This window comes from Orycteropus afer, unplaced genomic scaffold (assembly GCF_000298275.1).
Source record: "Orycteropus afer afer isolate SDZICR_OR568_19922 unplaced genomic scaffold, OryAfe1.0 scaffold00898, whole genome shotgun sequence".
NCBI classification, from domain to species: Eukaryota; Metazoa; Chordata; class Mammalia; order Tubulidentata; family Orycteropodidae; genus Orycteropus; species Orycteropus afer.
Genome location: NW_006922485.1, coordinates 491958 through 504715, shown reverse-complemented (window position 1 = coordinate 504715; position 12758 = coordinate 491958). Strand labels below are relative to the sequence as shown.

General features: G+C 36.0%; 1 protein-coding gene across 1 annotated transcript in view; it reads right to left on the bottom strand.

Annotated features, from left to right (window-relative positions):
- Positions 1-5922: 5922 nt before the first annotated feature.
- Positions 5923-12758, bottom strand: part of POF1B (POF1B actin binding protein) — a 164781-nt gene continuing 157945 nt past the window's right edge. The window contains 1 exon segment of the mRNA XM_007958263.1: positions 5923-6037. Within this exon segment, the coding sequence (XP_007956454.1) occupies positions 5923-6037 (115 nt within the window).

Here is a 12758-nt window from a genome sequence, read left to right as displayed (position 1 = left end):
GCAGTTCAAACCCACCAGCCACTCCTCGGAAGGAAGGTTGGGCAATCTACTTCTGTAGTGATACTGCCTTGGAAACCCAAGGAGGGGTTGCTATGTGTCAGATCCGACTCGATGACAGTGAGTCTTTTTTATGTATAGTAATGAACACTTAAATACCCATTATCCAGTTTCAACAATTATCACTTCATGGCCAATCTTGTTTCATTTATATTCTCCCATACTTCTCCCCTCATTTACCTACCTGAATTTTGAAGGATGGAAAGACTGCTTTATGCAATCATGTTTGAAGTGAGTTATGGAGCTTAGAAGACTACTTTTATAAGCAAAGAAATTTTAAAGCAGACATCTGCATCAGATCCTGAAGTTTATGTTAAAGTAGGTGTCTCTAGTAGTCCAGGGGAGAGGAGAGTGTCTTTTTTGTTTTTATTTATTTATTGTTTAACTCATTTTTATTAGAGTGTTGCTTGTTAGTGCTGACAGAAATATTCACACTATTCCTGGAGGGGAAAAAAAGATGACAACTAAGCTAAAAGCCTTTCTACACATTTCCTACTTGAAATTCCACAAAGACCATATAGATAGTTCATGTACTTTATTTAGGTAACAAATTGCTTTTTATGTCATTGCACAGTCTCCATTGTATTGACCAATAATAATACATACTGGAATAGAAAACATACTGGAATAGAAATTAGATAAGCAGGCATTCCTCACCTGATAGTATATCTTTGCAGTTTTCAGAGATAAGCTGTGTGAAAATTGTGAGAAAACAAAATGACTGGCTCTATTGATCATAATCACAAATTGGAAAATCCATATATTTAAATGGTCATCATTATAGAATAACTTTCCATACCATTTAATTTTGTATAAGAGTTTTAAAAATTTGCAAGTATAATAAGGACCTTGTTATGACAACCATCACTATGAATGGAGCAGGTGGGCCAATGTATTGCTGACTTCTTAACTTTCCCAAATTTTGGTCACTCTTATTTTTGCTTTTTGTAGTATATTGGGAAAATCACACCTAATCGACTTTTTAACAGTAGTGATAGTAGTTAAATATAATTGTAACTTCCCATTATATCATTTAGAATGAGTAGATAACATGACATAGTTTTGTTACAGTTACATACATAATAGTTAGCAGAGGTGAAACTGCTCTGATTTGCTTACACTAAAAAAAGTGTAAGGACTATATACCTCATGAAAAATGTTAATATTTTCTATAACAAAATACTGATAAAAATGAAATTATACCAATTTATGATGTGAAGATTAAATTTTAGGCAAAGTATTAAGATAAAAGGTTTTTAGCTTCATATGAAAACTTATTTGATATTTCTGTAAAATAAAATTAAAAGCATTTTTCATTATTTAAGGCACTGTCAGTGCCTCATCTGTTCTTAACAATGTTTTAATATAATGAATAATTACTAAAATATGATGATAAGGTCTGACAAAATTCTATACAGATATTTGCAAAGATGTTTCAGTGTAAAATTTCATCCACTGTAATATTAATACATCTGTTGACTTAATAGATACTTTTTCAAATGTAGACATGTTGATTTTTGCTAAATATTATTTTTAAACAGAGAGGTTGAAATTAAGAAATTTCCATTTTCTTATATACTTAGAAACTACTTGTGTTCACTTTGTAAGGTCATTAGAGCCCAATCAATCACTTTCTAAGTACATTAAATATAATTTACTATAAATTCTCTTTCTTCCAAGTAGGGAAAACATCATGTATTTGTTGTTCATATTCTCACTCCCCAAACTTTTATTATATCTATATAGTATTTTAATGTTAAATTGTGTATAACAATATAAAAAAGTCCACCCTTCTTCCACCTACTACTACAATATAATGTTAAGTTTTTAAGGAAGTGGGTGGACTAATTTGGGGATGCTATGCTTTTGATATGCTTTGAAAGAATAGATTTACCAAGGCACTGATAAGTATTTAGAAATAGTAAAGCATAATATATATAATTCAGTGCATTTATTTATTTAAAAATATTATCCCATTTCCCTGATAAATGAAATTAACCATCACCTTTGATTTAGTTATGTTTCCAAGAGGTGCAAAAGGCTTAATGTAAGAAAAACAAATATAAGCTGTATATATCATGCACCAATTAAATTGCTTTTGTTTCTTCAGTTGTCTTTTTTCCTTCTTTTGGTTAAAAAACAGTATTTAATCTTGTAGCTGAATTAAACATCTAATGTGAGAGAAATCTTCTATTGGAATAATTTGTAAAATCTCTACCACAACAAATTAATTAAATATCTAAAAATTACCCTACCAGAAGAATAATGGGTTGTGTTCTATAGTGTCTGCAATAAAAGTTTCAGTTTGTTGCTGTATCAAATACATAAATTTGATTGAAAAAATTCAGGTATTATAAATGGCTGGAGAAATTCATCTGCAGAACTAATCCATTCCACTATATTCATTGGTTAGTAGCATGGTTCAAAATTTTGATTGGACTTTAGTGGGTAGAAAAAGAACAACTAAAGTAATAATGCAGACACAACAAAATGCCTTTGAGATGTAATACTTCAAAGTATATTCATTCATGGCTGGAAAAGAAAACAAAAGGTTATTTCACAAATGGTTCATAATTAAAACATTATTCTTGTTATGTACACAGCTCCAGAAAATGATTTAAATTTATATATATATATATATAACACCAAAGGAAATAACATAATTTTTAGTACTCTTTTATATGTGTATATGATGAAAAATCATTTGTCTCTCTAACCTTTTATTCAAGGTATATGTTTAAAATGACTTTAAGCAGGAGGAAGGGAAGATTGAGTAGATTTCCTCCTTTATGCCCTATTTAGAGATTAGGTATGGCCAAACATCTCTAACTATTCATATATTTGGATCTATCATTTGTGAACTTAAATATGTTTTGAACTCACTGTCAGTCTCTATAGCCCACTGAGTTATCAAGTTTGCTGTTTATTGCTGCATGTTTTTAATGGAGAGGGAAGTAATGGATATTATTCTATAAACCTGTTGCCATTGAGTTGATTTCTACTCATAGTGACCCTATAGCAGAGTAGAACTGCCCCATAGGGTTTCTGAGGCTGTCATCTTAACTGGAGCAGATAGTCACCATCTTTCTCCTGTGGAGAGGCTGGTGGGTTCAAACTGCTATCTTTTCAGTTAGCAACTGAGTGCTTAACCCTGTGCCACCAGAACTCCTTTATTCTATAGACTCTATTTGGCAAGTCTTCACACCTAAGTCACTTCTGGGGCACATGTGAGTGTCAAGTTTTAAATCTTATGCTGACTTGCCTTTGCTGCTAATATAGTTCTTGGGACATCAAGTACCATTTACCAATTAATAGTTGTTATTGTTGTTATGTGCCATCGAGTCGGACCCGACACATAGCGACCCCTCCTTGGGTTTCCGAGGCAGTATCACTGCAGAAGTAGATTGCCCCATCTTTCTTCCGAGGAGTGGCTGGTGCGTTTGAACCACCAGCCTTCTGGTTAGCAGTCAAGTGCCTTAGGCACTATGCTACAGACCTCCCAATTAATAGTTATTTTCAACTAATTAATTACCTTGTTAGCAGAGAAAACTAGCAGATTTTAAAGCTGAAATTATGGAATTGTTTTTATTTAGGGATTACCTAAATGTTGCTCTCATTTGTGATAGAGAACCATATTTACAAGATTGATGCCTTGATTGTGGTTAGAAAAGGGCTATCCTTCAGAGCTAAAAACTTCCCAAAACCTTTTTGTGCAGTTGAGTATTTTGAGCCTATTCCACAAAGAAGATAAATATTTAAAGTATATTATTTGTGAATTATTTTTCCTTTCAGTTAGCAGCTGACTGCTAATCCTGTGCCACCAGAGCTCCTTTATTTTATAGACCTTTATAAATATGTGGTTAGTTTTATTCACGCTACATCTACAGTATAATTTTGAAATTTCTTCAAGAGGTTCTGCAGGATGCGTGATTAACATTTATGTAGTGCTCATCATGGTATATCCAAGTATTTTAAGATTTTTATTGAAGTATAATAAACATGTAGAAAAAAATACATATATTATAGTCAGAAAATGAATTTTCCCAAACTAAATATTCACATTCAACCACACACAGTTTCTTCTAATCCAAACCCACCCCTGAAGGATAACCACTTCCTGACTTCTATTACCATAGATTAGCTTTGCCTATTTTTAGTACCTGAGCAGTTTAATAGGTGGGCAATTGTAATGTAGCAGAAGTTGTCATTTTCACAATGTTTAAGTCCCTTAACACCTGAGGGATATTGTACATTCAGAGTCTCTTGCCGAAGTGTTGTTAGCTGCCATCAGGTCAGCCCTGACTCATGGCATCCCCATGCATAATGGAAGACAGCACTGCCTACTACCCTATGATTGGTTGGAGATCAGACCATTGTGATCTATAGGGTTCATTGGCTGATTTTCAGAAGAACACTGCCAGGGCTTTTTTTCCTAAAATGACTTTAAGCGGGAAAAAGTGCTCCACAGGGAAATGCTCCAGTGGCTGATTTATTACTCTGCAAATACCGCCTGAAACATCCTCAGCATCATAGCAACACACGTGACTCTAGTGATTGATGGGTGGTGGCTGTGCATCAGGTGCATTCCTGGGTATCCCACATGGAAGGTGAGAATTCGACCACTGAACCACCAATGCCCCCTGGCAGCAGTATACCTGTTGCTTTAGAGTTGATTCCAACTCATGGTGACCCTATGTATGTCAGAGTAGAACTGTGCTCCATTGGGTTTTCAATGACTTGAGTTTTTGGAAGTAGATCAACAGATCTTGCTTCCAATGCACCTCTAGATAGACTCAAACTTCTAACCCTTTGGTTAACAGCCAAACTCATTAAACATTTGCACCACCCAGGGATTCCATCAGCAGAGTAGGAGTATATAATTGGGAAAAAAAGGACAGTTTTCATGCTAGCAGCACTTCTCAGACTTGACATTAGTATATGTTGGATAATTCTTAGGAGCTCTGGTGGTGTAGTGCCTATAGCATTTGACTGCTAACCAGAAGGTTGGCATTTCAAACCCACCAGCCACTCCTCGAAGGAACGTTGGGCAATCTACTTCCATAGAGATACCACCTCAGAAACCCAAGGAGGGTTCTCTATGAGTTGGAGCTTACTCAATAGCAGTGAGTTTGGCTTGTTTTAGGTCAACAAGTAAAAGAATTAGTAAGGTACTTTTCAGTCCTTTTTGAGGAGGTTTCTAATAATCTGTTCTTAGCAATGGAATGGGCTACTTAGAAAGTTGTTGAGGTCCCTACTACCTGGTCATTTTAGGGGATGTTGTGGAAGGTAGATGAGTTAGAGTTAGCTGAGCTTTAAAGTACTTTTCAGCCTCACTATAAATGTGGAATTTAAAGTTGGAAAATCTCACAGACTAGGCCTGCCCTCTTTTTTAAAATCTTAAATATTTATAATCTCCGGAAATAAGTACCACATTCAAGACTGTAAGACAAATTCTGTGGAAACATGAAATTTGCTACCTGCTTTTAAAAAAGGAAATTGTTTTCAAAAATTTGAATAAAATCAGTTCAATAAATCCTTAGTTATACAAGGAAAGAAAAAAAATTCATATGTTGCCATTGTTCACTTTCTTCCTCTTTGGAGTAAAATTCATAGCTAGTGTATTGGAGTTTTTAGTTCAGATAAACAATTATCACATGTATAAATCATTCCAAAGTTTCTTATTTCTCACTATATATATATAATAAGGGAAATACAAGAAAGCCTTAAAAGGGGAAAAAAAAAACTTCTCTAAGTTATTAGTTCATTTTGATGATGTTTAGCTCAGTTTTTCAAGGCTGTTAAAAAAAACAATAGTACTAGAAATGCCCAAGTGAACTTACACAAATCCATTTGTCTTCTGTTTTTTCAATCACAATAGTCTGTGGTTTTTTCAATCACAATAGTCTGTGTATCACTGCCTGGTGGTATATATTCATAGTCATCATACAGGAGGCCTAGGATTGGATATTGTGTCCTGTACCTATATAGAAGAAAGAGATTAATAAGCTGCATAAGAAATAACTTTCTTATTTAGTCCTAGTTTGATTGCCCTTATAAACCCATTTAACTCTGAATGACTTTTAACTGACCTGAAAAATAAAATCTCTCGATGGACAAAGATTTACTAGCATTATTTTAAAGAGAAGGAGCTCTGGTAGCTTAGTGCCTAAGGCACTTGACTGCTAACCAGAAGGCTGGCGGTTCAAACCCACCAGCCACTCCTCGGAAGGAAGGTTGGGCAATCTACTCACATAGTGATATCACCTCGGAAACCCATGAAGGGGTCACTATGAGTTGGGTCTGACTCGACAGCACATAACAACAGCAACAACACAACACAACTAGAATACAGAGGAGGGACTTTAGCTTCTGGCCATTATGGATCACTGGCAGTACATGACTGTGATCTCAGAGAAGGGGAACAAATAACATAAGCCCTAATGTGGCCCAGCTCATTGCCTGATACGATTTTTGTGGTCACAGGACAGAAAAAGGGAAGCTAAACAGATGCCAGCAGTCTCATCAAGTTGAGGAGACAGAGTTTAAAGTAAAGATAGGCAAAGATAGTCAAAATTTGTGGGACAGGATATCTTACAGAAGAGAGCTACATAGAAAGGCCAGGAGACATGCAGAAAGTTAACTATGAGTCTTAGGCTGAGTACTGATCACTGTATGCATGTGAAGAAACTATTGAGGCTGGGAAAGAACCACAAGAAAAGCACAAACCATCAATGCCTGGAACTGACACAGGGAAGGGAATAGTTTTTACTCTACAAACCAGGGTACAAAGACCAGCTAATACATGAAGAATGAGGTAGAGATCATAGAAGAATATTTTCTTGGTCAAACCACAAACTAAACTCACTGCAATCATGTTGGTCCCGACTCATAGCGACCTCTCCTTGGGTTTCTGAGGTGGTATTCCTACAGAAGTAGATTATCCAACCTTCCTTCCGAGGAGTGGCTGGTGGGTTTGAACCACCAGCCTTCTGGTTAGTAGTCAAATGCCTTAGGCACTACACCACCAGAGCTCCTTATTTTCATGGTAGTGGGATGAAATTAACCCTAGAGTACAGAATTCTCTAGAGCCCTGGTGACACAGTGGTTCAGCACTCAGCTGCTAACCAAAAGGTTAGCAGTTTGAATCCACCAGCCATTTCACAGAAGAAAGATGTAGCAATCTGCTTCTGCAAAGATTACAGCCTTGAAAACCCTAGGAAGCAGATTTACTGTCGCTTAGGTCACTATGGGTTGGAATCAACTCGACGGCAATGGGTTTACAGACTTTTCTAGTTTAAAAGCAAGACTTGAAAGGGTTAAACTGTTTCCAAGTAACTTCTAAGAACAAAACCTTTGATATTTAAAAAAACTAAAAAGAAAAATCCAGAAATCAATAATATATTATCACAGTATGTTGTATTCATTAAAGAATAGTAGATGTGCAATGAAGCAAGAATATATGATCAATATGAGGAGAAAAATAAATTAGTAAAAGTAGATCAATAAATGATACAGATAATAATATGAGTGGATAATAATGAAGCTTCTAGAGGTATACAAAATACACTCTATAATGAAGAAATCAGAGGAAAGTAATGGAATAAAAAAGATCCACATTAGGAGTTTTAATGATATATTGATGGCATTAACAACAATTGATTAGGCCCTGCAGAAGAAAAGAATAATAAATTTGAAGACAGTAAAATAAATTATCCAAAATTAAACACAGAAAAAAGATGAAAAAGTACACAGTGATGAGTAAGCTGTGGAAATATCAAGCACCCTCATAGTTGTGCAAATGAAGTTCTGGAGCTTTGACAGGAGACAAGAAATGCTGAATAATGACCAAAATATTTCCAAATTTGATGAAAACTATAAACACACAGATCCAAGAATCTCAATGAACTCAAGAAAAAAGAAAAACATAAAGGAAGCCACAGAGAGATACATCATTATGAAATCCCTGAAAAGCAATGATAAAAAGAATTTTAAAAACAACCACAGGAAAAAAAAAAAAGAACAGATCTCAAAGAGTTATAATCATAAGATTTAACAACAGATTTCTCATCAGACACATGAAAGTCATAAGACAGTGAGCAACATCTTTATAATACTGATGAAAAAATCTTGTCACCTTAGTAGTCTATACACAGAAAAATGTTTTTCAGTAATGAAGGCAAACTAAATGTTCTTTTTTTTCAGATGTAAAAAGCCAAGCGAAATCTTCAGCAGCAGAGAGTACAAGAAATGTTAAGGAAATCTCTCAGGGAGAAGGAAAATGATACCAGATGGAAATTTGGATTTAGAAGGAATGAATAGTATTAGAAAAGGTACATACGTGGGTACATTTTCAAAATCATCTTCCTTATTTTTTAATATCTTTGAAAAGATAATTGGCTGTTTAAGGCAAAAATAATAGCAGTGTACTTAAAGGTGTGTAATATATGTAAAGGTAAATTTATGACAAAAAAGCACAAAGATTATGAGGGAGAATGAAAGTAAACTATTATGAAGTCTTAATGTTATTTTCATACAAATAACACGATGGGCTAATATTATTTTAAGATAGACTGATACATTAGGGAAGAATACTGTGGAACCTAAAGCATCAATAATCAAGGTAAATCTGGTAATGCATTTTTATTCAAATAACACACACATTATATGATTTTTTTGCAAACCATGAAATTTCCTTGCACAGTAATGTCCTATGTACATTATGTGTGTGTACCTTATTTACAAAAAAATACAGTAATAATGATTTCCTAATATGACAAAGGGAGCTCTGGTAGCATAGTGCCTAAGGCACTTGACTGCTAACCAGAAGGCTGGTGGTTCAAACCCACCAGCCACTCCTCGGAAGGAAGGTTGGGCAATCTACTTCCATAGTGATACCGCCTTGGAAACCCAAGGAGGGTTGTATGAGTTGGGTCCGACATGAGGGCAAACAACAGCAACAAACAATATGACAAAAATCACCTACAACAAAAGAAAAAGTAGAAAAATTGGACTTCATCAAAATTTAAAACTTTTGTTCTTTAAAGAACCCTATCTAGAAAGTGAAAGACAACCCACAGGATGGGAGAAAATCTTCTGAAAACATACATGTGAAGAGGGACTTGAATCCAGAACTCATAAAGAAATCTTACAGCTCAACAAAAAAGTCAACTCAACTAAAAATGGGCAAACAATTTTAATAGACATTGCTCCAAAGAAGATATACAAATGATTAATGAGCAGATGAAAAAAATACTCAGCATCATTAGTCATTAAAATCCATTGCCATTGACCTAAATACACTGTCAAATGTAACTAAAGGTGCACAAACAGCAGAAGACAAACTGGATGACTGAGACCTAAAAATTAAAACTTATGCACATCAAAAGATTTCAGCAAATAGTAAAAAGAGAACACACAGAATGGGAAAAAAAATTGGCAATGATATATTGGACAGGGGATTAATCTTTAAAACTTTAAAAATTAAAAAAAAAATCAACACAACTAACAGACAAATAATCAATTTTACAAATGGGCAGAGGATATGAACAAACATTTCACCAAAGAAGACATTCACATGGCCAAAAAACACATGAAGAAATGCTCATGATCATTAGCCATTATATAGAAGCAAGTCAAAACAACAGTGAGATATCATCTCATCCCAGCGTTAATAGGAAAGTTGGAAAAAACAGAAAACAACAAATGCTGGCAAGAGTGTAGAGACCAGAACTCTCATACACTCCAGGTGGGATTGCAAAATGATAACAACCACTGTGGAGAATGGTATGGTGCTTCCTTTAAAAGTTGGAAATAAAAATACCATATGATCCACTGTCTTAATTCTCTAGTGCTGCTATTACAGAAATACCACAAGTGGATCGCTTTAACAAACAGGAATTTATTCTCTTACAGTTTAGGAGACCACAAGTCTGAATTCAGAGTGCCAGCTCTAGGGGCTGGGTGAAGGCCCCTCAACTTTGGGCTTGAGCTCTGCCTTTTGTTCCAGACACACTGACTTCTAACTCACACAGCTGCTGGCTGCTGAGGCTGACACACCAAACATCGGCAGGTAAATTGGCACAATCCCCAGATCAGGAGGCAACATGGCAAGTCACTGGTTCAAGTCCAGGAACAATTCCAAGATCAGCAGGCAACAAGCCCCAAAATGTACTAAAAAGCTGGACACTTTTCTCAAAACTTCTCCATATATACTGGAAGCAGTCCACTCCCCAAAGATAATTCCCCTTCCACTACCTAGCTGCTTATAGCAGATTACACCATGGGGGTGATTACAATCTCATCATGGGGAATAACTATGTCCAGCTGCCAAGCCACTCAAAATCATGGCCCAGCCAAGTTGACACACAACCATAACTATCACGTCCAGTAATCCCACTACTAGGTATGTATCCTACAGAAATAAGAACAGTGACATGAATTGATACATCCACAGCCATGTTTATCACAGAACTACTCACAATAGCAAAAGATGGAAACAACCTAAATGCCAATCAACAAATGATGGATAAACAAACAATTGTGCATACACACAATGGAATTCAATGATGAATTTCTGAAACACCTCATAACATGAAATAATGAAGGACATGATCATGCTGAGTGAAATTAGTCAGTCACAAAAGGACAAATATTGTATGAGACCACTATTGTAAAAAGTCAAGAAAAGGTTTTCACGCAGAAAGAAATATTCTTTGATGGTTACCAGGGCTGGGAGGGGAAGGAAGGGTAAACCACTAACTAGAGGGTAGCCGCATATTAACTTGGTTGAAAGGGAAGGCAATATGCAACAAGGGGTAGGTCAGCACAAAATGACCAATGCAAAGGAAGACACTGTGAGGAACATAAGAGTTAAGGCAACAGAAGTAAATACTATTGCATACACAATACTGCCATAACATAAACAACAACAATCTACAAGAGGGTACATAGATAGATACACAATCTAAATATGGGAAGTTTAATGGGACTACACCCATGAATATATATATAGATTTGACAAAGTATATTTCTACTTATGTATTTACATATGCTGCAAATATACCCATGAATATAGTAGAGAATACAAGGGCCAAAGTTATATAAAAAAAACTTCTTAGCTATAACCAAACACCTCGAGGGAAGGAGTTGGTGGATCTGGGGGCTTAGGACCATAGTCTCTGGGGACATGAAAGTCAATTGGAATAACATAGTCAACCAAGATAATGTTCTACATCCTACTTTGGTGCCTAATTGGGGTCTTAAAAGCTGTGAGTGGCCATCTAAGGTGCAACTATTGGTCTCTCCACATCCGGAGCAAAGAGGTGTGAAGAAAATCAAAGATGCATGGAAACAATTAGTCCAAAGGACTAATGGACCATGTGAACCTCAGTTTCCATGACTCTGAGACCGAAGAACTAGATTGTGCCCAGCTAACATCACTGACCACACTAAAAGCTATCACACAGTAGCATGTCCTGGATGGGGTGGGAGAAAAATGTGGAACAAAATACAAAATCATAAAAAAAGGCTGGCTCACTGGTCAGATAGAGATCGGTGGAACCACTGAGACTAGGGCACTTAATCACCCTTCAAACCTGGAACTGAACTCACCTTCGTGGCTCAACTTTCAGCCAAAAAACAGACAGGTGTATAAGGTGAACAATAACCCCAGGGAGGTACACACTCCTTAGAACAATTTTTGAGATAAATCAAGGACAATATTCAGAAGGCAGGAAGGAATAGGAAAGAAAGGATTGGAAATGGGAAACCCAAAGAGGAAGTGGGATGCGTGATGTTACACTGTGGGTATTGCAATCAATGGCATGAAACAAAATGTGTATGAATCATTGAATGGAAATCTGATTCTCTTTAATCCTGCATCCAAATCACAAAAAAAGTTAAAAAAATATTTCACATCAAGTCAATTCTGACTCACAGTGACTCTCTAGGACAGAGTAGAACTGCACCATAGGGTTTCCAAGGCTGAGCCCTGGTGGTACAATGGTTAAGCACTCAGCTGCTAAGTGAAAGGTTGCTAGTTCAAACCCACCAGCCACTCTGCAGGAAAAAGGAGTGGCAGTCTCCTTCCATAAAGATTACAATCTTGGAAACCCTATGGGGCAGTTCACAGAATTACATGAGGTAATATTTCATCCTCATTAACAAGTTGCCATTGAGTTAGGGACTCCTCACACTCAATAGGGTGGTAATAATCAACAAAATAAAAAACAACCAGTGTTCGTGAGGATGTAGAAAATCGGAATCTCATTCATTGTCAGTGGGGATGTTGCTTTGGAAAACAGTTTGGCAGTACCCCAAAAGTTAAAACATAGAGTTAGTACATAACATAGAAATTCCATTCCTAGATGTATACACAAGTGAACTGAAAATATACATTCATGCAAAAATTTGTACACAAATGTCCATAATATCATTATTCATAATAGACAAAAATTGGAACCAGTCAAAATGTTTATCAATTGATGTATAGATAAACAAAACATTTCATTGTATACTTATACAATGAAATAAGGAGCTCTAGTGGCACAGTGGTTAAGATGTTCGGCTGCTAACCAAAATGTTGGTGGTTCAAACCCACCAGCCACTCCACAGGAGAAAGAAGAGGCAGTCTGCTTCTGTAAAGATTTACCACCTTGGAAACCCTATGGGACAGTTCTACTCTGTCCTATAGGTTGCTATGA